The following is a 22,024-nucleotide window of genomic DNA, read 5'->3' as shown; positions in this document are numbered from 1 at the left end:
CTCTTTTCTGCTAGACTCTTTATACTGGTTCTTGAGCTTGAGCTATAGAAAGCATTACATAAGAAAGACCTTTTGCTTTTACTTATACATTGTTTTTTGTTTTTACTGCCCTGTTATTCGGGCATACAGCTAGAAATAACATCTCTATTACATCTAGTGCTTAATTGAGGAAATCCGGCTGACACTCAAGTAAGCCATTCATAAAGAGTTGTGCTTAACACATTTTCTCAGCTTTTATTTTGTTGTAGCCTTTGTTGGAGTATAGCTTTTTTTTTTTTTTTTGGGGGGGGGGGGGGCTTTTCAATATATTATAAAACAATCAAGTTGTTTTAAGATGAATTCCAGGTATGGATATTGTACTGTATACATAGTTACATTGGTCCAGCTTAGACCGATGTAACTATTGGAGCCAATGTAACAAGTTGAAGCCAACATCCTCAAGCTTAGACCGATGTAACTATTGTACTAAATTCCAGGAATGGGTCTTGGAAAGCAGGTATATATCACCACTATTTGCGTTTGAGGTCCCTTTAGGGGGTCAACAAGAGACCATTTGGGAGTACTCATGGATTCTCACCCATACAGGTTGAGGGGTTCCGGGCTGATCCAGAGAAAGAAAGGGAAAAACTGACTTGCATTTTTTCTACAATTGTTAAGTCCTCATATGGGACCCAGAATTTGAAGAGATTTGGGGTGGGAAAGTGCCTCCAACTCTGACTACAGGTACCATGGTCTTGAAGGGGTTATCCTGGCTGCAAAAGAAGGCTGTAAAGGGCAAGATGCCGTCAGTAGGTGTCCATGAGGTGTGGAGCAGAACATGCTTTTAATAGGAGCTATGTACTGTTTGAGCTACTGAGACCCTGCTGGATTGTGGTGACCTTTCTTTGGACCTCTGGGGCAGGCAGGAATTTTAGACCATGTTAAGAGAAAAGGTGTTGCTGGAGTTTTTGCTAAAGTTTAATTTATACAAGAGATGGATAGACTGTTGTGTTTGTTCCCATGCTGAAGTAAGTTGCTTTTGTTTATCTTTTGGAAATAAAAGACTTTAGTTTTACTAACTTGGCTGGCTGATGATCCTGGGCTCCCCAAAATAATACACTATGTATATGCCATACCCGGCCTAACCTAGAAGTTGAAAATCACTGAACTAGACACCACTACTCCAGTGCTCACTACTTGCTACCGGGTCTTGTACCAAGCGGCTACAAAGTATAATGCCACGTACACACGATCGGACATTCCAACAGCAAAACCGTGGATTTTTTTCCGACGGATGTTGGCTCAAACCTGTCTTGCATACACGCGGTCACACAAATGTTGTCGGAAATTCCGAACGTCAAGAACGCGGTGACTTACAAGACATACGACAAGCCGAGAAAAATGAAGTTCAATAGCCAGAGTGCGGCTCTTCTGCTTGATTCCGAGCTCTCAAACATTTGTTGTCGGAAATTCCGACAGCAAATGTCCAATGGAGCATACACACGGTCGGAATTTCCGACAACAAGCTTACATTGAACATTTGTTGTCGGAAATTCCAGCCGTGTGTACGGGGCATACGTGTTTGGCTTTATTATACAGTATATCCAAAATTAGACACAAATTAAAACCATTTAAAAGAACAATTCTAAAGCAGAGTTTTGCTAACATAATAAAATTTAAAAAAGCATTAAATATCAAAACGTTTTTTAAATGTGGCATTTTGAAGACTGTACACTTTGCAAAGGAAGTTCCACCAAAGCTCCTTCAAAGCATCCAGTGCTTGTGCTGTGTCATTTGGCCCCCTGTAACACCTAAAAAAAACCTGGATGATCCTGCCAGTTTCTGCCCTCGCCCTATAAACTGACCACAGTTTAACATGGCTAATGAGCCCTGACATTGTGGTCAGTTTACGTGCCTCTGTCATCTGCTGTGTCTCCTCTCCCCTCCAATCCTCCCCTCCCTGCCTGTCAGCTCCGTCCACTCCACGATCCTCCCTCTCTCCGGCCACCTCTCTCCTCCCCTTCTCTCCCCTCCCCTGGCTATACAGCAGGAGTTTTCGGCCCCTCCTGCTGTATATGTCAGACGGGGAGAGGGGAGAACCGAGGAGTCACGTGAGCGCCGGGATACGCTCTAAAATAAGTCTTTTTTTTAATAAAGGACATACATATGGGGCACATGTTATTATCTAACAGAGGGGATTGTAGAGACATAACAAGTGGCTTTACAACCACGTTAATGAATGAGGTAAAGCTCTGCTGACTTCCATCATCCAGTGATGTGCAAACAATGATTGCACATGGTTGGGTATTGTTTGCAGAGTGAAACTTTGCTGCTTTCAATAAGCTCTGGGGCTAAATCCCCCTGAAAAGTGCAACTTCCCTTGCAAAGTGAACAGTCTATTTGCCTTTAGTAAATCAACCGCAATATGTGATTAATACAGTAATTGGTGTGTTCCTTTTTCATTTTGGATACAATAATTAGCAGTTCACCATGCATTTTGTAAGATAATAGGTATTTCTGTCTTGAAGTGCCCTGCAACTCTAGGATATTTGGCAGGCAGGCCCAGTTAATATTCTTAAAAAATGGGAAGAGTTTCTTTTAAGGGCTAACTATGCTGCATTTCAAATAATTATCGGAAACATCATTTAGCCATTTTTGACTATCTTCATATCCATTCACGGCTTTCGTGATTGCATACAAAACACTGTCCCTTCAGGAAGGACAATCAGTAAATGCAGTAATCACAAATACAGTGAACATATAGTTGAATTGAAGACTATATTAAACTGACAGAGGGTGGGTAAGCACTATGAGCCAAACAGGTACTGTATAGTGCTGTCAGTCCAACACTGGTAACTTGCTTACAGAGAGAGAGCAGAATGAGCTTGTCCTTCATTGTCCAGTCACTGGGTTGGAGAGTTGAAGGCGAGTGACCAGACTCTATTGCTTACCCGCAGCAGAGAAAAGTGAGGTCACTAACTTGTATATTCCTCTTTTCAGCAACGCTTGGATGTCAGGACTGGCTGAATAGGATTATAATTCTTTTGATGTATAATTCATAATGATGTATTTGTATCTGTGCAATTTAACTTTGTTGGTCAAGTTATTAGTTGTAAAATGTTTGGATAGACACTTTTTTTTTTCAAGTGTTGGATAAAGTTTGCTTTCTCTGTGCCACTAGGGAGGTTTCCATTCACTTCCTGTCCAGGAGGCCCAACAAGAACTGAGAACAAATTTCCATCTTTGACAGATGTCACCAAAGCATTTGTCCCAGTCGGATGACTTATCCTTACCTCAAAATATTGGTCACAACCCCAGAGTTCAGGATTTCCCCCCCACGTTTTGTCTTGGTGACAAAAGTTAACCAGAGGGTTAATTCTCTCCAGTTGGGACACAGACAACAAAAAAAATTGACTGGGGTTATAACACTGACTTACTCTATTCAAATCTAAAAAAAGTTTTGCATTTACATACCGTTTTAAAATGGTTCTAAAGTCTGAAGGTTTTTTCGTTATCCTTAATTCATTTTATGCATTAAAGTGATTCTAAAGTCTTGTTTTTTTTTATTTAAAAAATAACAAACATGTTATACTTACTTGCGCTGTACAGTAGTTTTGGGCAGAGCAGCCCAGATCCTCTTCTTCTTGGTTCCCCCACTGGCGCTCCTGGACCCTCCCTCCTGCAGAGTGCCCCCACAGCAAGCAGCTTGCTATGGGGGGCATCCGAACCGAGCCACTGCTCTTAGTGTTCATTCAGACACAGAGCTGCAGGTCGGCCCCACCCTCTCTCTCCCTTGATTGGCTCACTGACATTGACTGACAGCAGTGGGAGCCAATGGAGCCCACTGTGTGTCTCAGCCAATTAGGGGGGAAGAGTCCCAGAACAGCTGGGTGTCTCGTGCAACATCGCTGGATCAAGGTGGGGGCTCAGGTAAGTATTAGGGGGGCTGCTACACACAGAAGGCTTTTTAGCTTAAAGCAGAACTTCAGTCATTTTTTTCATCTATTAAATCTTCTGCCTTTGTTGTTTTAACTTTGGATAGTAAAACATTTTTTTTTTCTGCAAGTAAATACCTTATACAGCCCACTTCCTCTTTCTTGTCTGGAAAAAAAGCCTAGGCTTATGACCTCATGCACAGCTCTCTCTCTCACTCTCTTCAGAGTTTGCCAGGAAGGGAGGGGGGGATGAGTCATAAGAGGGACAATGAGAGCTGCAGAGCTAGAGGTGTGCCTCTGTTTGTCTGTGTAAATCCAGGAAGTGAACAGGCAGCAGCTTCAGCTGCCCACAATTAAAATGGTTGCAGCCAGACTCAGTGGAGGGAGATTTCTGCAGCATATTTGGCAAATACGGAATCACAGTATATATAAAATAATATGCAAAGTGGTTGGAGGGAAGCTTCAGAATGGCAAAGATGTTTTTATTACAAATGATGTGAGCAGACTGCAGTTCCTCTTTAAAGCATAGAATGCATTAAGTTAAAAATTAACCTTCGATTGCAGAGGATCCCCCAAGCCCCCCTTATATTTACCCGACCCCGATCTCACAACAGAGATGGGCACAAGAGCAGCAGCTCTCCTGGCTCTGTCCCTCCTCACTGGACAGATTGATAGCAGCTGGAGCCATCTTGCCAATCAAATCCTATGATGAGGGGGGGAGGGGGCAGGGTCGAGCGACCCTGTTTGACGCAGACAGGGTGGCTTAGGAGCGAGTTTGCATGAGTGCCCCTATAGAAAATGTCTGTCTATGGGGGCACTTGGTGGGGGAGGGAGCCAGGAGCGCCAGCAGTGACCCAAGAAGAGGAGGATCTGGGCTGCTCTGTGCAAAACCACTGCACAGAGCAGGCAACTATGACATGTTTATAATTTTAATGATAAAAAAAAACAAAACAGGAGGCTTTAATATCAAATACAACCACATATATCACTAAAAACATAAAGACTATCGATTCCCTTAGACCGAAGGCTAAATCTAACCATGTGACAATGACTTTAGGTTGTACAGTATTTCACTATTCACAGTGTTGTCTTTTTCTTTCCAGGAAAGATTTCAAGTAAAGAATCCTCCGCACACATATATCCAGCAGCTTAAAGGCTACCTAGATCCAGCAGTAACACGGAAGGTAAGAGAATATCTATTATCCACTGTGGCCAATCATTTTTGTGCACGTTTGTTCCAGTGTCTTCTGAAGGGTAATCCGTTACACCGATCTTCCAGGGGGACATCCAACCAAAGTTTAAGAGTTGTCTGTATCATGGAAAGTCCTTGAGAGGATCCAAAAGAGCAAAGAGCTAAAAAAAGGTCACAAAACAATCCAAAAATGGCATTAAGAAAAGAAGCTATTATTATTTATAGGTGAATTTGACCTCTTAGCAGATCAGTGGGACGGCAACCGACTTCCCTTCTAGACGTGGAAAAGAAATAACTTGGCAGAAATGAAAGTTGTACCTTAAAATACATCTTTACTGCTACAAAAATATATCTAATTATTAATATCCAGGCAACCAGATGTGTTCATATCCCGTACTGATGTCTCAGCTTGATGAACGGAGGAGATCATATTTCTGATTGCTTCTCCCGTCTTTTCCATTCAAACAATTTCAGCTTTGTGATTTCAGTTAAAGAACAGGTAAAGTAATAAGTTATAAGAAACCCTGTGCATTTTTTAGCACAATAAAATAAACATTCAAACAAGAAAATTGCTTAAAACTCCCAAGCTATATATATATATATATATATATATATATATATATATATATATATATATATATACCCTGTTTCCCCAAAAATAAGACCTAGCGTGACTGTCGGTGATGGCTGCAATATAAGCCCTACCCCCCAAATAAGCCCTAGTTAAAGTCCTTGTAGGTCTTATTTTCAGGGTAGGGCTTATTTTCGGGGAAACAGGATATATATATATATATATATATATATATATATATATATATATATATATATGTATCTATATATATTATTTTTAAAGCAGAGGCCCTACAGAATAGAATGATGGGTGTTACAATTTTATATGCCACACGGTATTTGTGCAGCGTTTTTTCAAACGCAATTTTTTGGGGGGAAAAATAAACCTTTTTGAATTCTAATGCACAAAAACACAATGCAATGGTTAATTGTTTGGTAAAATATAAAAGATGATGTTACGCCGAGTAAATAGATACCAAACATATCACACTTTAAAATTGTGCATGCTTATGCAACAGCGACGAACAACATACATTTTACTATCCATAGGCAATGCTTTCAAAGGCTTTACAGGTTACCGATTTCGATTTACACGGGAGGTCTGGTGTTAGATTTACTGCTCACAATCTGATGTTACCTCACATGTGTGGGGCGATCACTGTTTGCGCACACGTGGGACTAACGCGTGCATTCGCCTTTGCACGCGAGGTCGGGGGCTCTTTAATTTTTTTTTTTTTTAATAATTTATCTAATGTTTTATAATTATTTTTATACCGTTGCTTTATATATTTTTTTAATCCCTTTTATTGTTATCACAGGGAATATACAATGAGCACAGAAAAAAATCACCCCCTTTAAAATATTCACATTTTGTTGCTTTGGAGCCTGAAATGAAGACTGACACAGTTTTTGTTTTGAAGGTGATTAGCTACACCTGATTGAGTCTGCAAGTCATTTTTAGGAGGGGGGGGGTACAACTCGGTGATTCTGTTTTTGAATTTTTGTTATTTTTTCTGACATGTTAGTGTTATCTTTCACTTGGTTGTTATAAGTTTCACTAGTAAATACAGCTGGATAAAACAAAAACAGTGTCTGTCTTCATTTCAAGGTTGAAAAGTAACAAAATGTGATTATTTTAAAGGGGGTGATTCTTTTCTTTACCCACTGTATATATTCCCTGTGATAGCAATAGGCAATTACTCTTTATGGAGAAATCTGGGGTCTATTAGACCCCAGATGTCTCCTTTGCCCTTAAAAACATTTGATCATACCAAACTCGGTGTCATCAAATGGTTTCTGTATTTAAAAATGGCACTGATTACATGAGTGGAAACCAGAAGTGATATATGCTCATCGCTTCCAGGTCAGTTGGCGAAAGTGCCGGCTGGTTGCTCCGGTCTTCTGGTGGGATGGGAGAACCTTAGAAAGCTATGGAAAGCTGCATGAGGGGGGGGGGGGGTGTTCCCGCCGGATGCTTGTAAAAGCAATCCAGCCGCTAATTAGTCACTATGATCGCTTTTACAAGAAAGCCGACGTTGGCTCTAAAAAAATACCTGGATGATGCCCGAGATTTAACCATTCAAAGTCCAGTGATGTACCAGTACGTCACTGAGGCTGAAGTAAAATGTGCAGCTTTCAATGATGTGGGCTCCAGCTCTCTCAGGGCTGCTTCCTCGAACCTCTGGGCCTCACAGAAAAGAGTTAACAGTGGACAGTGCAGTCTCAAGTCAGTCTGTTAGCTTGGAGAAAGGAAGGGGGAGCAGGGGAGTACCTTGCCATCCTAGGCTACGTGGCTGTGTGTTTCTGTTGATGCACACAGTGTAAGGTGACACAAGTCTGGTCGCTGCATACAAGGGTGGCTCCATTTTGCAAGAGAAAAGAGCCACCCTGAAACAGTAAACCTGGGGCAGCAGTCATGGCATCAGGTTAAATAGGTCAATAGGCAAGAATTAAAAGATATAGTAGCTGCATATTCAATAAGTGATTAAATCAGCTGCTGAATGTGTTTACAAAAACTGAGAGTTTAATATCAGTTTAACTTATTGGACTGCATATATGGGAATTGGGCAGGCTTGTATGCTTATTTATTTATGTGTATTGTCCACCTTCGGCAGGCTATGAATATTTCATTTTTACACAATGTTAACAAGCAACAGGTGAGTTTCAAAACAAGCACTCACTGACCTCTGTAGTTGCAGGCACTGTGGAGTCTGCAGCTGAAACCTCCATTTTCAAAGTTCAGAGCAGAACACTTGTTTATTAATAAAAATAAAAAGGTAAATAGAGTAAGCATAGTCAAAGCATAGCCAGAGTCCAGTAACCGGATTGGGTAGTCAGCAAAGCCAGAGTTCAGTAACCAGATCGAGTAATCAGCCAGGCCAGAAGTCAGGGATCCAAGTAGAGGAACAGCAAGCAAGATAAGGAGCCAGAAGGGATGTCAGCAAAGCCAGTCTTTAAACAGGAACGCAGGAGATGGTTTCTTGTGATGTGACCAAGGCGAAGGCAGGAATGAAGTGAGCTGGAGATCTTTAAGTAGGCCTGATGAGCAGATCCACAACAGCTGGTTAACTGTGGAGAGAGATGAGAGCTGGCAATTAGCCGACAGCTGAGCGGTCAGCTCAGAGAAGGAAGGGCTGAGCCAGCCCTGACAATAACTTGCCACAAATTTGTGGCCACGTTGAACTGTAATTCCCCGTACACACGGTCGGACTTTGTTCGGACATTCCAACAACGAAATCCTAGGATTTTTTCCGACGGATGTTGGCTCAAACTTGTCTTGCATACACACGGTCACACAAAGTTGTTGGAAAATCCGATCGTTCTAAACGCGGTGACGTAAAACACGTACGTCGGGACTATAAACGGGGCAGTAGCCAATAGCATTCATCTCTTTATTTATTCTGAGCATGCGTGGCACTTTGTCCGTCGGATTTGTGTACACACGATCGGAATTTCCGACAACGGATTTTGTTGTCGGAAAATTTTATATCCTGCTCTCAAACTTTGTGTGTCGGAAAATCTGATGGAAAATGTGTGATGGAGCCTACACACGGTCAGAATTTCCGACAACAAGGTCCTATCACACATTTTCCATCGGAAAATCCGACCGTGTGTACAGGGCATAAGTCTGTTAACTTGCTGCACATTTTCTATAGCAAGTTGTACACTTGCAGAGCACTTAAAGCACATGTTCTAGTTGACACTTTTCCAATTTGTAGCAAATTTGCGTGGCAAGTCTCTAACAAGAGCAAAGTAGCAGTGGTGAGTCTACAGCAAGAGCTCTGCAAGTCTACAGCATGAAATTTCAGCCACAGTGCCCCCTGTGGTGGGATGACTATTACACAACATAACTGAACCAAAACTTGCAGCAGACTTGCAGAATGTTTGCAAAGAAAGTTGATCTGGAGTCAATGTGGATTTGCTGTAGTTGTGCAACACACTTGTGAAGCCTGGCAAGTCAGCAATAGCTTATCAAGTCATTTTCAAACTTGAAGCACAATTGCTTGCTATCTGGGATGGTGTCTGCGGCGGTAGGACAACATCGGTCTGTTCTCAGTTGTGCTAACCTTCTGTATAGTACCTTGAAGCTCAGCCAATGATACCAGCTTGGTGCAGGGCCCTCTCCCTAATAAAAAGAGGGAGGGGTCGCCACTTTTTCAAAGACATTTTCCAAAATGTTCTGTACATTTAATAAGTATTTATGTCAGGCCCAAAGCAGTCTGATTTTGGCACTGGTCCATGGAACTCCTAAGGGTAAAGATCAAATTCTAATGATGACTAGACCAACCAGCTAAATATCCTCCAATCAAATTACTACGGTGAGGTCCTGAATAAAACTATATATGCAGAGGGCCATATCACTGAAATCCCACATAGCAATTTCAAGTTAAGCTGGAAACTAAGATTTTCATTTGGATGCTGATACGTTTTAAAAGGGAAAATTGGCTGGTACACAAAAGCCTTTTTAAATTGATACTTTACTTATACTTCAAAAGTTCATACACATTAAACACTGTTGGTAAGTGGTAAGGTATTATTATAGTATTTCCATGACTGGTAGCTACTATGGAGCTCTTTGCACTCTGTCCTAGAATTAATATCTCTTATGAAAACACTGCCTGTGAAAATTGAAACATGGACATTTGTGGGGCTGCTATTGTTCTAGTGATGGCACAATTCCACAGCACTCACAGTATATAGGATTGTAAGCCTGGGAAAGTCTATGACCGGGATGCCAAACCAAAGGGGCACAAAGGACTGTTTTGTCTGGACCTTCATTCTTAAACTGTAGAAGGTTCGAGAGATTAAAGTGTATCTGTCTTTGTCACAGAACAACAATTGAAACCAAAGACTAAAGCCGGCCATAGACAGAGCGATTTAAGAAAATCGCTTGATTCCCATATCAACACAGTCAGTGTTGATGAGGGAATCCCTCCCACTGAGCCATTGTGTTATAGCCGCTAGCAATAATTGCAAGTAAAATCGCATGTAAAATTCTAATCTGAACCTGCCCGGAGTCTAACCGTCTATGACCGGCATAAGAAGACCTTAACCTTTGCTATTCTAAAATGTTATATCTTTTCATATTTACTTTTGCCTGTGTATAAACTTCTATAGAGTGTCTATTATTCTCATTAATGATAATTGTATAAACTTCTATAGAGTGTCTATTATTCTCATTAATGATAATTTAAAGTGGTTGTAAAGTCTTATGTCGTGTACACCCGACCGGACTTTTCGACAGCAAAGGTCCGATGGAACAAATCCACCGGACAATCTGATCGTGTGTGGGCTTCATCGGACCTTTGCTGTCGAAAAATCAGACGGAACTTATATTTGGAACATGTTTCAAATCTTTCCGACAGACTCGAGTCCGGTCGAAAAATCCTTTCGTCTGTATGCTAGTCCAACGGACTAAAACCGACGCTAGGGCAGCTATTGGCTACTGGCTATGAACTTCCTTTTCTAGTCCGGTCGTACGTCATCACATTTGAAATGATCAGACTTTGGTGTGATCGCATGTAGGCAAGTCCGTTGCGTTGGAACTCCGTCGAACGTCCGTCAAAAAGTCCTTCAGAGTTCAGTCCGTCTGCTTGTGTGTACACGGCATTAAAGTTTTTCACCTTAATGCACTGGTCCAAATCATTTGGTGGAGGGGGGATTATGGTGTTGGGTTGTTTTTCAGGGGTTGGGTTTGGACCCTTAGTTCCAGACTGAAGGGAGCTCTTAAGGCGTCAGCATACGAAGACATTTTGAACAATTTCATGCTCTCAACTTTGTGGGAACAGTTTGGGGATGGTCCCTTCCTGTTCCAACATGACTGCATAAGTCATAAGTCATAATGACTTGATAAGCTATTGCTAGACTTGCCAGGCTTCACAAGTGTGTTGCACAACTACACCAAATCCACATTGACTCCAGATCAACTTTTTTGCAAACATTCTGCAAGTCACCAGTGCACAAAGCAAGGTCCATAAAGACATGGATGAGCAAGTTTGGGGTGGAAGAACTTGGCTGGCCTGCACAGAATCCTGACCTCAATCCGATAGAACATCTTTGGGATGAATAAGAGCGGAGACTGCAAGCCAGGCCTTCTCATCCAACATCAGAGCCTGACCTCACAAATTCACAAATGCGCTTCTGGAAGAATGGTCAAACATCCCCATAGACACACTCCTAAGCCTTGTGGACAGCCTTCCCAGAAGAGTTGAAGCTGTTATAGCTGCAAAGGGTGGGCCAACTCAATATTGAACACTACGGACTAAGACTGGGATGCCATTAAAATTCATGTGCATGTAAAGTCAGGTGTCCCAATACTTCTGACATTATAGTATATGTGCATAATCACACCTGTTGAGGGTGCATGTTTATATTCTGTGCAGATCCCTCTGGCAGGTTCATTATTTTAGAACAGAAGGTATCAGGAGAGTCGATGCAGGGTTCGCTCATAGACATGCAGTCTTCCTTAATTGACCGATACGAGCCATATCAGATAATGTTCATCTTATGTCATTTAAACAGGCAAGTAAACAGCTCTGAGGCACCCTGAAGACTAAAAGTAGCATATTGGTATAATTCCCGTAATGCAGCCATGACCTTGGAAGCCAGATGGTGTTACAAGGCCAGCTATAATTTGTACTGAAAAATACTGTACATGTGCAGCAGTCTCACTGCAGCGTGCAGCTGGGGTATGAGGGGAACAGCCTGCATCTCTAGGCATAAGTCACCCCTAGAGCAATAGTCTCCTTAAATCACAGCCAGAAATATCAAAATGTGAGGTTGACCATAGAAATAAGATGAGGACCTAAACTATCGAGTTGTATCTAGTTGGGCAGGCCCTAGCACTATAAACTTGTTAGTAGCATGACGAAACCAATAGTGAGTACATTGTAATTTAATTTTGTTTCTCTTTAGAAGTTTCGCAGAAGAGTACAGGAGTCCACTCAAGTGCTGAGGGAGCTGGAGATTTCTTTGAGGACAAATCACATCGGGTAAGTTTTGTTCTCTAAATACATTTTTGTTTTTGGGTTTAGACAAGCTTTAACCACTTCAATACCGGGCCAATTCTGACACTTCGCTCCTACATGTAAAAATCATCATTTTTTTGCTAGAAAATTACATAGAACCCCCAAACATTATATATGTTTTTTTAGCAAAGACCCTAGAGAATACAATGGCGGTTGTTGCAACTTTTTATCTCACACAGTATTTGCACAGGAATTTTTCGAACGCGTTTTTTGGGGGAAAAAAACTGTTTTGTGTTTTAAAAAAAACCAAAACAGTAAAGTTAGCCCAATGTTTTTGCATTTTGTGAAAGATGAAGTTACGCCGAGTAAATATATACCTAACATGTCATGCTTCAAAATTGCACACACTCATGGAATGGCGCCAATGTTCGGTACTTAAAAATCCCCATAGGCGACGCTTGAAATTTTTTTACTGGTTACATGTTTTGAGTTACAGAGGAGGTCTAGGGCCAAAATTATTGCTCTCGCTCCAACGTTCGTGGCGATACCTCACATGTATGGTTTGAACACCGTTTTCATATGTGGGCGGGACTTACGTATGCGTTCACTTCTGCGTGCGAGCACACGGGGACAGCAACCCTATTCCTTTTTTTTTTTTTTTTTTTATTGTTAATTATATTTTATTTTTTTTATTTTGACACTTTTTTGGAAAAAAAAAAAAATTGGATCACTTTTATTCCTATTACAAGGAATGTAAACATCCCTTGTAATAGCAATATGACATGTCAGGTGCTCTTAATAGTGAGATATGGGGTCAATAAGATCCCATATCTCACCACTAGGCTGGGAAGCCTGAAATAAAAAAAAAAAATAAAACGATCGCCGCTTCCCAGCCGAAGCGGCGCCGTTTTTTTTAATGGAGAGGCCGGGCGTGACGTCATAACATCGCGCCCGGCCTCCGACAATCATAGAGACTCCGGGGACCAGATGGTCCCCGGAAATCTCTATGATCTACATCCGGCGCCGGCGGATCCACTCTCCGCCTCACCGATCGTAACGGTGAGTCGGAGCAAGCACCGGAGGGCGGCGGGAGGGGGGGGATGTCCCCTCTCACCTCCCATAGGAACGATCAAGAGGCGGAACGGCCGCTATGATCGCTCCTATGGTGTAGAGATTCGCCGGCTGAAACCGGCAATATCTGAATGATGTCTGTAACTACAGGCATCATTCAGATATACCTGCTCAAAGCCCAGGACGTCATATGAAGGAGAACTCCATAGGAGAACTCCAGGAACTGCAGAACTTTTAACATTGTTGATTAAAGGGGTTGTAAACCTTTGTGTTTTTCACCTTAATGCATCCTATGCATTAAGGTGACAAAATACCCATCAGTTACACCGGCCCCCCCAGCCCCCCCAGCCCCCAACCCCCCGTTTTACTTACCTGAACCCTCGAACTTGACCCTGCAGGGACGCGCTGTCTCTCTTCCTGGGGTTCTCGCCTCTTGATTGGATAGATTGGTAGCAGCGCAGCCATTGGCTCCCGCTGCTGTCAATCAAATCCAATGACGCGAGCCCCAGGGGGCGGGGCCGAGTCCTGCAATCGGCCTCTATGGACGAATGCTGGACTCGGGAGCGCGCCCCTAAGGTAACCCCCTTGGGGGAAGAGCCATGAGAGCCGCCGGGGGACCCCAGAAGAGCAGGTTCGGGGCCACTCTGTGTAAAATGAGCAGCACAATGGAGATAAGTATGATATATTTGTTATTTAAAAAAAAAAAAAATATCTTTACAATCACTTTAATGAGTCCAACAAGGTGTATGCCACTTCATGAATGAACTAATCACTTATTTACTATTTACATTTTTACTGTGCGCTGGGAGTACAAATGTTGCTATACTCCCGGTGCTTCAACATTGGACAACATCAGTTATCTGATCCTGCAGCTGCAGTGTTGTTTGCAGCCGCTCTGCTTGCCCCTCCTATCCTCTTGCACAGTTGCTGTAACACAACAACCACTCTGCCTGGTCCTCCCTTCCACTCTCCATTTACAGAATTCTTTGTATTTTGTCTGTTTTGTGAATGGGTTCATATAATACAAAGCCTTCTGTGATTGGGCAAAATGAGAGGAGGGGCATGCAATGTTGTGGCACCTGGAGTATATCAATAGCTATTAAAACAGAGCTCAGTAAAACAGTAAATATTAAATTAAATACATAAGTCAATGAGATGGCATACACCACAATGAAATTAACCCCTTATAAGCCAGCAAATTTTTAAAGGGGTGTACTTACTGGAGTAATCAATTAGCGAAACAAATCTGCGCTAAGTCAAAAAATTGGATAAACAGCTAATTAATAAACTGTGATACCAGTTCAAAGTGACTTGCATAAAAAGTAAGCAGCGCTAAAAGATAAGTGACATAGATAAAGTGCCAAGCAGGAGCAGCTGGTCCATAAGGGGCGCAGGGGCACCGCCCCCCTATTTTGCATGCAGGGATGAATGCGGGGTGCTGGACTCATAGGTTTCTATGAGTTTTTTTTTTCAAGCCACATGATTAGAGCCGGAGGCTCCAATTGGCTTGAAAGAGATTGGGCTCTGGACCCCAGACCCACCCACTTGTGACACTAGCAAATCAGTATTCGCTATTGTCTTCTGGCTTCTCGTCCCAGCCAATCAGGATAGGAGGCGGATCAGGTTGGCCGGGGGGAGAAGCCGAGGAAGCCATGGAGGGACTGAGTGCGGGGGACCATGGATAGGTGAGTGCAGGGAACCGTGGAGGGGTGGGTGCAGGGTAGACAGTGGATGGCGGACCTGGGGGTGTTTGTTTGCCGCACTCCACCAAAAAGTTTAGCACCAGCCACCACTGGTGCCAAGTGCAATGGCAAATAATGCAGTGTAATCGCTATCTCAAAATAGCACATAGATAAATAAATACTATGCAATCCAAAGGTGCAAAAGCGAAGATATGAACAAGTGAAAGATCAATCCATGTAAAGTACAATCAGTCCTTTGCAATATAAATCACATTCAATTTAAAAAAAGTGCAGCATGCAGCAAGTTGATTGATGTGGCCCACCACCATGCAAAGAACACTCGGCATATGCCTCTTACTGAATGTGCTGGACCATAAATTATAATGGCCAAATAGGCATGTAATGGAGATCAGGAATCCAGCATTAACACGCACATGGATGTTACTCAACAGTGGGAACATATACAGTAAATGTCAGGAAGATAGAAGAAACTTTTTGTTTCTGTCCTGAACAAAACTTTTTCACTATGTCCTGCTTTCTGGCATGGCTGGGATTGATTCATTAACCACCTGGTGAAATGTCACAGCTCTGGTCTGGGAAGCCGCCTAATTACTGGAGTAAAACCAAAACCAAAAATGACATATTTTGCAGCTTACCAGTTCTCAGATGAGGTGGTTGTATTAGTTTTCTATTCTCTTCTCTTTGTTCTGTTATCTATTTTCTTTTTTTGTCCTTTTCTTCCTGTATGAAGACTGGTAAGCCACAATACATTTCATTTTTTGTTCTTGGGTTTGGATACACTTTAAACTGACAGAATTCCCCATCTCTGTTTCGGAAAAGTTTCCATAATTTACCTTTTATGATTGGCAGGTTTGAACACGTAGACATTACCTGCAATTAAATGTACTCTGTAAGCGTTTTTTTGTTTTTTTTGTTTTATCCAGCCTCTGGTAGTGCAGGATATCCATCTGCAGAGTATTTATTAATTACATCTATTAGGTTTTTATAAGGTCTATAAGAACCCGTTTGATGCTGCCAGACTGGTGATCTAAGCAGTATTCTGTGCCAGGGAAAGAGCGGATTTGGATGCCCGCAAAAGCCTGGTCATGTTACCCATTTGTGAGCCGCTTCCTATAAACCTGAACATTAGGAGTATAGTGAAATGGAAAAACCACATCTTCAAATAAAGATATTTATAGCCAGACCGCAAAGTTTAGTCTGCTTTTTCCATATGGATGAGCTTGTTGGGGCGAGTACACCCCATTCATCATTGCTGCTCGTATGTCACGGACATTTTACAATGTATAGGAGAAAAGGGAAACTGTCATTATTGTAATGTTGATTTTAAAGCAGGGTTTAGCTTAAAACAAGAAAAGTTTATAAAAGTTTATAGGAAAAATATAGCAATAATAACATTCACAGTCTTGCATGAAAAGTTTCCTGTTGTGTAGCAGTATGTACTGAAATGAAAACTGAAATCCAAGGAAAAACTCAGTTGGAGTACATGAAAAAGCAAGATCATTCATTATATTACAAACAAATTGTAGCTAGTTTTTAATATTTTGGATTTTTTTCTAGGAATCCCAAAATTGGTTAAAGAAAAAGTGGTATTGATTGACGTTAAATTATTATGTAAATATATTTTAAATGGTCAGTCCATCAAACAAGCCAACCAGCTAACATGAATAAAAACATTTATTAAAATGCAAAGTCAAAAAAGTCAACAAGGCAATGTCACAATTAAATAGTGGAGGACTTCATGCCATATCCCTTCAACCATGTTGTGTAAATGACTCAGGGCGGGATCCTCTCCCGAAGAGTGAACCCTGGCTGTGGGAGCCTACCTGCCAATAGACGGAAATTAACCAGAGGTGGTGGGGCTGGTGAGACAGGATTCAAGAGCCGACTGTCGCGGGTCCGCTCTGAGGGTGGGGAAGCTCCAATGTCACTACCCATTGTGAGCAAGCGGGTCCAGTGCAGAGTGGGGAAGACAACCGGATCAAGGACCGCGAGAGGCTGGCTGAGGGGACGTCACGCCTCACGCCAGCACAGACTACCTGCGGGAATGGCCGGAACGCTGAACTGCCAATGGAATCCCGGTAACCAGGGGGATGATGTCACAACCAGCTTCAGTGCGGAGGGCTGAGCTGGTTGTGACCATGACAACGCGTTTCGCTTGAACAAGACTTGTCAAGTGAGTCCTGTGCCATGAACGGCGGCTCCCGCGAGTGACATAATCGCGGCTCTGGCCACTCGCACAGCTGCAGTTAGTGAACCCGGAAGGAAGACCATGTGAAGATGGAAGCGCCTTCAGCGGTTACAGCGTATCACTATAGGGCTTCCTTTTAAGGTAAGTTTCACATAATGTGCTAGTATGCAAAGCCATATTAAATCCAAAAGCAAATATTTATTATATTGCAGCTTACCAATTGTTAGATGTGGTGACTGCAGTTGTTTCCTTTTTTTAGGCTTTCTTTCTTTTATTTTCACCTGGTGATCTGCCTAGTAAGTCTGTTGTTTTTCAAAAGAACAAGCTCTCCTGCAGATGTAGCAATTACAGGGATGAGACAAATAATTTACCACTGACAGGGGTGCTTCATAGGCAGTGAGGCATTTCCCAACCGGCATCTGCACATATACACGCTGCCTATGATTGGCGGTGTGCAGTGCCGACTTCCTGGCGGGTTTGATCCAAACACGCTCGAGCCCATCACTAGTCACTAATAATAGTTGTGTTACTGGTCAGATCACCAGGTGAAAACAAAATGGAAAAACTCTAAAAAAAGAGAATGCAGCCATCACATGTAATGATTGTTCAGTTGCAATATTACATGTTTGGTTTTGGGTTTAATACCACTTTAATTAGACATACTCCATACTAACTGAAGCTAGTAGCATTGTCATATATACATAGAGCAGAGTTACTGAGATGGCACTGCTTCACCATAAGAACCAGTGGTGCTGTGTGGCCCTAGCAACAAAGAATGCCAAACAGCCAAACCACCAGTGTCCTAGCAACCAAGGATGCAGAACAGCCCAACCACCAGCGTCCTAGCAACCAAGGACGCTGAACAGCCCAACCACCAGCGTCCTAGCAACCAAGGACGCTGAACAGCCCAACCACCAGCGTCCTAGCAACCAAGGACGCTGAACAGCCCAACCACCAGCGTCCTAGCAACCAAGGATGCTGAACAGCCCAACCACCAGCGTCCTAGCAACCAAGGACGCTGAACAGCCCAAGCACCAGCGTCCTAGCAAACAAGGACGCTGTACAGCCCAACCACCAGCATCCTAGCAGCCAAGGACATCTCACATTCCAACCACCAACATCCTAGCAACCAATGACGCATGAATACATGACAGAGTTGGCAGAAATTGCCACATGGGGTGGCATCCAGAATTTCTATGTGACAAAGTGTAGCGTGATCACCAGAAACATTCAGAAGCTGGTACAATCTCCAACAGGTGTCCCTGCTAGCTGTTTCTGCTTCTTTTGGTGGATTGTGGATGGATGGCTGCATTAATGGGGATTCCCAGCTTTTGAATGTTTTGAGGATGGGGGTGCAGCAAAAATGGCTGCCTCATGGTATTTAACCTATGCATGCTCCTGCTGGGCCCCATCTGCCTCTGGGCCCCATGGTTGCTGCATTGTTTGCTATGTCTTTACTTATACTGTTGACATCTTAACAGTCTTAATGAGGTCCTTGCTGGACTCCTCGATATTTCTAAGAATCTTTTAAGAGGATTATCCATTTTAATTGGAATGACCCTTTACCTTGATAAAGTATATTTAGGATCACTTTGATCTCATAAACTGAAAAATGATATTCCACTCCATAAAACAAGGGGTCTGTTGTTTCTAAGAGCATCGGTGAGCTGTGATTTACGAGGTCTTTTACAACCATAATAGCCAACCGCTAATACTTGCATGTCGCTTTTGTGGGCCTAGAGCAAATGCCATTTCTGACCCTTTATTAAAACTGCCCAGATCACCCCACAAATGATTACTAATAACTTTCCTTGGTATGATTGTTTTCCTGGCAACACTGGAAACAATTCTGGATAGAATTTGATCGTGGAACTTTTTAAAGAGCTGTTTAGTCAGCTTCTCTGGGATGAACAGAACTTTCACTTTATAGCAGGACAAACTAACTATTCACAGTTCCAACAAAACTCTTCACAGTTCTTGCAATGGTGTTACAGCTGTGTTCCGCTCAGAGTACATAGTCCTGTTCTTATGGACCTATATCAGTACAGTAACATTCTTGTCTGTTTTTGGGTTTCTTCTGAATTCGTCTCTCTAATTACATTTCTATTGTGACAGGTGGGTGAGGGAATTTCTCAATGAAGAAAACAAAGGACTGGATGTACTGGTGGAATACCTTTCCTTTGCACAATACGCAGTCACGTAAGTCAATTATTTATTGAATAGAACTTATAACATCGATTTGTGTCACTTTTTGTTGAAAATATGTTTTGATTAGACCTAGCTTAAAACTTGCGGACCGCCCATCGTTCATTTACTGCGGCAGGGCGGCCACTCTGTGCCAGATCACGTGCCTAGTACGTGATCTGACACTTCAAGGTTTGGGGTGCGCACGCGCACCGCCGGCGGGAGCTGATTGGCAAGTACGTTGTCCGCCGGCACACGCCGATGCTTCGGTACACAGGCAGAACCGCAGTCTGCCTATGTAAACAAGGCAGATTGCCGTTCTGTGAGTATAGCAGGCATGGATCCTGTGTTCCTGTGAAGCAGGAACACCGATCCATGTTATCCACTAGTAAAAGCACCTCCCCCACAGTTAGCAAGCACTCCCCTAGGCACACATTTAACCCTTTGATCGCCCCTGATGTTAACCCCTTCCCTGCCAGTGTCATTAGTACGGTGGCAGTGCATATTTTTAGCACTGATCACTGTATTAGTGTCACTGGTCCCCAAAAAGTGTCAGTTAGTGTTCGATTTGTCCGCCGCAATATCGCAGGATAGCTATAAGTCGCTGATCACTGCCATTACTAGTAAAAAGATAAAATAAATAAATAAATATAAATATCCCATAGTTTGTAGATGCTATAACTTTTGCGCAAACCAATCAATATACGCTGATTGGGATTTTTATTTTACCAAAAATATGTAGCAGAATTTTGATTGATGAAGAAATTAGATTTTTTTACATTTTTTTATTGGATGTTTTTGTTTTATAGCAAAAAAATAAAAAAAATTGTGTTTTTTTTTTCAAAATTGTCGGCCTCTTTTTTTTTAACGCAAAAAATAATCAATGATCAAATACCACCAAAAGAAAACTTTATTTGCGGGGAAAAAAGGACATACATTTTATTTGGGTACAGCGTTGTACGACCACGCAATTGTCAGTTAAAGTAACACAATGTAAATCTTCCGAAGGTCAAGTGGTTAAAAAAATTCTTCTAGATGTAAAAGATCTGGCAAGATTATAGCTTTTAACTAAATCTTTAATCACCCTGCTCTTCTAAAACAATAATAACATTCAAAAACCCATTGACCTCCAAAATGATATGATTATAATTCTATATAAGGATCAGCTGCTAACTCATAGTTCCCTTTCTAATGGACCATGTCTGGTCTGATCAGCAGGCAATCCGTGAACAGATCCTCCTGCTGAATAGGAGCAGAACGTAACACATATTACTTTTGTGACGTCTGTGTCTATTCATTATTTTGTTGCATTTAAAAACCATAGCCTTACAAACGCATATTAGTTTAAGAAGCGGACATTTACCTCTAATCCATCATGTAAAGCATCCTCCATGCTTTACTGTAGGAATGGTGTTATTTGGATGGTGAGCTGTATTGGATTTCCCCCAGACATATCGTTTGGTGTCAGACCCCCCCCACTCTTTGTACACAGCAAGGATTGGGAGATGCCATTCGGTGGGAGTCAAGCAATAAGTTTGGATGGGCAGAGACAAGCGTGCTCCTCCCCCCTTCCTGACCAGCCTGGCCACATGGAACCCATGTAGGGTTGCCACCTCATCCCTTTAAAACTGAACACATATTAATTACACAGGTTCTGTGGCTGATTAAAGTGGTAATTAAACTAAAATGAGGAAAACCCACTCCAGGTGTCTGTTACCTGATGATCTCTCCCCTTTCCAGGCGTGGGTGCGGCTCAATATGCAACCATATGCAAAAACTTGAGCAAAAAGGCACAGATGGCCGCACTCCAATTAAAAAACGATTCTTTATTATAACGATAAATCCAAACAGCAAGATGAAAACCACTAACGCGTTTCACACCTTAAAGGTGTGAAACGCGTTAGTGGTTTTACCCTTGCTGTATGGATTTATCGTTATAATAAAGAATCGTTTTTCATTGGCGTGCGGCCATCCGGACCTTTTTGTTCAAGTTCTTGCATATGGTTGCATATTGAGCCGCACCCACGCCTGGAGAAATGAACTCACTTGGTGCCTTATCTGCATTAAATTAGCCCCAGAACCTGTGTGATTCATATGTGTTCGGGTTTAAAGTAATGAGGTGGCAACTCTAACCCCATGTCATTTTTTCCTTTAAACTATCTCCGCTGTTTGTTTACGTTTATCTGATGGGTGGGAATTCCCTCATCTCCTGCTATGGGGACAGCTACAAAAATGTGGAATTCCAATCAATTTTTGTCCCGGGAACTATGATAACCGTGAGAAATACAGAAGGTGAATGTCTCCAGCAGGGACACAGATAGCAATATAAACCCTAGTACCAGTTCTAACCATTTCCTACACTATTAAAAAAAATAAAAATTGTATTTTTTTATTTTTATTATTATAAAAAAATAAAAATCAAAAGGTTAGTTCACTGCAGTAAAAATCGCCATGCAGCCAGGGGTGCCTTGTACTTTTGAAAACGCTGTAGCTTTAAAATATGTAGTTGAATTTAACTGGCATACTTGCAGGCCCCTTGCAGTTTGCCCACAGCCTGGCTGAAAAACTACTACTGGGAACAACCATTGCAGTCCTGTTTCGTGCATGTGCATGGGATATCCCCATGATTAAGCTCCGGGGGGGTGGAGCGAAACTCATTGGGAGTGTGGCCTGGCAGGAGTCCAGGCTGAGGTTGCCACCTTGGTTACCACCACAGGACTATACGGATGTGCGGC

At 42.3% G+C, this 22,024-nt stretch overlaps 1 protein-coding gene across 8 annotated transcripts in view; it reads left to right on the top strand.

The window, feature by feature from the left end:
* FMNL2 (formin like 2) overlaps nucleotides 1–22,024 on the top strand; it is a 342,363-nt gene that overhangs the window by 197,151 nt on the left and 123,188 nt on the right. For 7 of the 8 annotated variants that reach the window (XM_073634145.1, XM_073634151.1, XM_073634150.1 and 4 more), the window contains exons 3-5: nucleotides 5,018–5,098; nucleotides 12,091–12,167; nucleotides 19,221–19,304. In XM_073634145.1, the coding sequence (XP_073490246.1) occupies nucleotides 5,018–5,098; nucleotides 12,091–12,167; nucleotides 19,221–19,304 (242 nt within the window). The remainder of the gene's footprint in view (nucleotides 1–5,017; nucleotides 5,099–12,090; nucleotides 12,168–19,220; nucleotides 19,305–22,024) is intronic. The other variant, XM_073634147.1, reaches the window with a different exon arrangement.

Source organism: Aquarana catesbeiana, linkage group LG06, assembly GCF_042186555.1.
Source record: "Aquarana catesbeiana isolate 2022-GZ linkage group LG06, ASM4218655v1, whole genome shotgun sequence".
In the NCBI taxonomy this organism is placed as follows: domain Eukaryota; kingdom Metazoa; phylum Chordata; class Amphibia; order Anura; family Ranidae; genus Aquarana; species Aquarana catesbeiana.
Note: the sequence above shows the minus strand (reverse complement) of the source record. Positions and strands in the feature narration are given on the sequence as shown.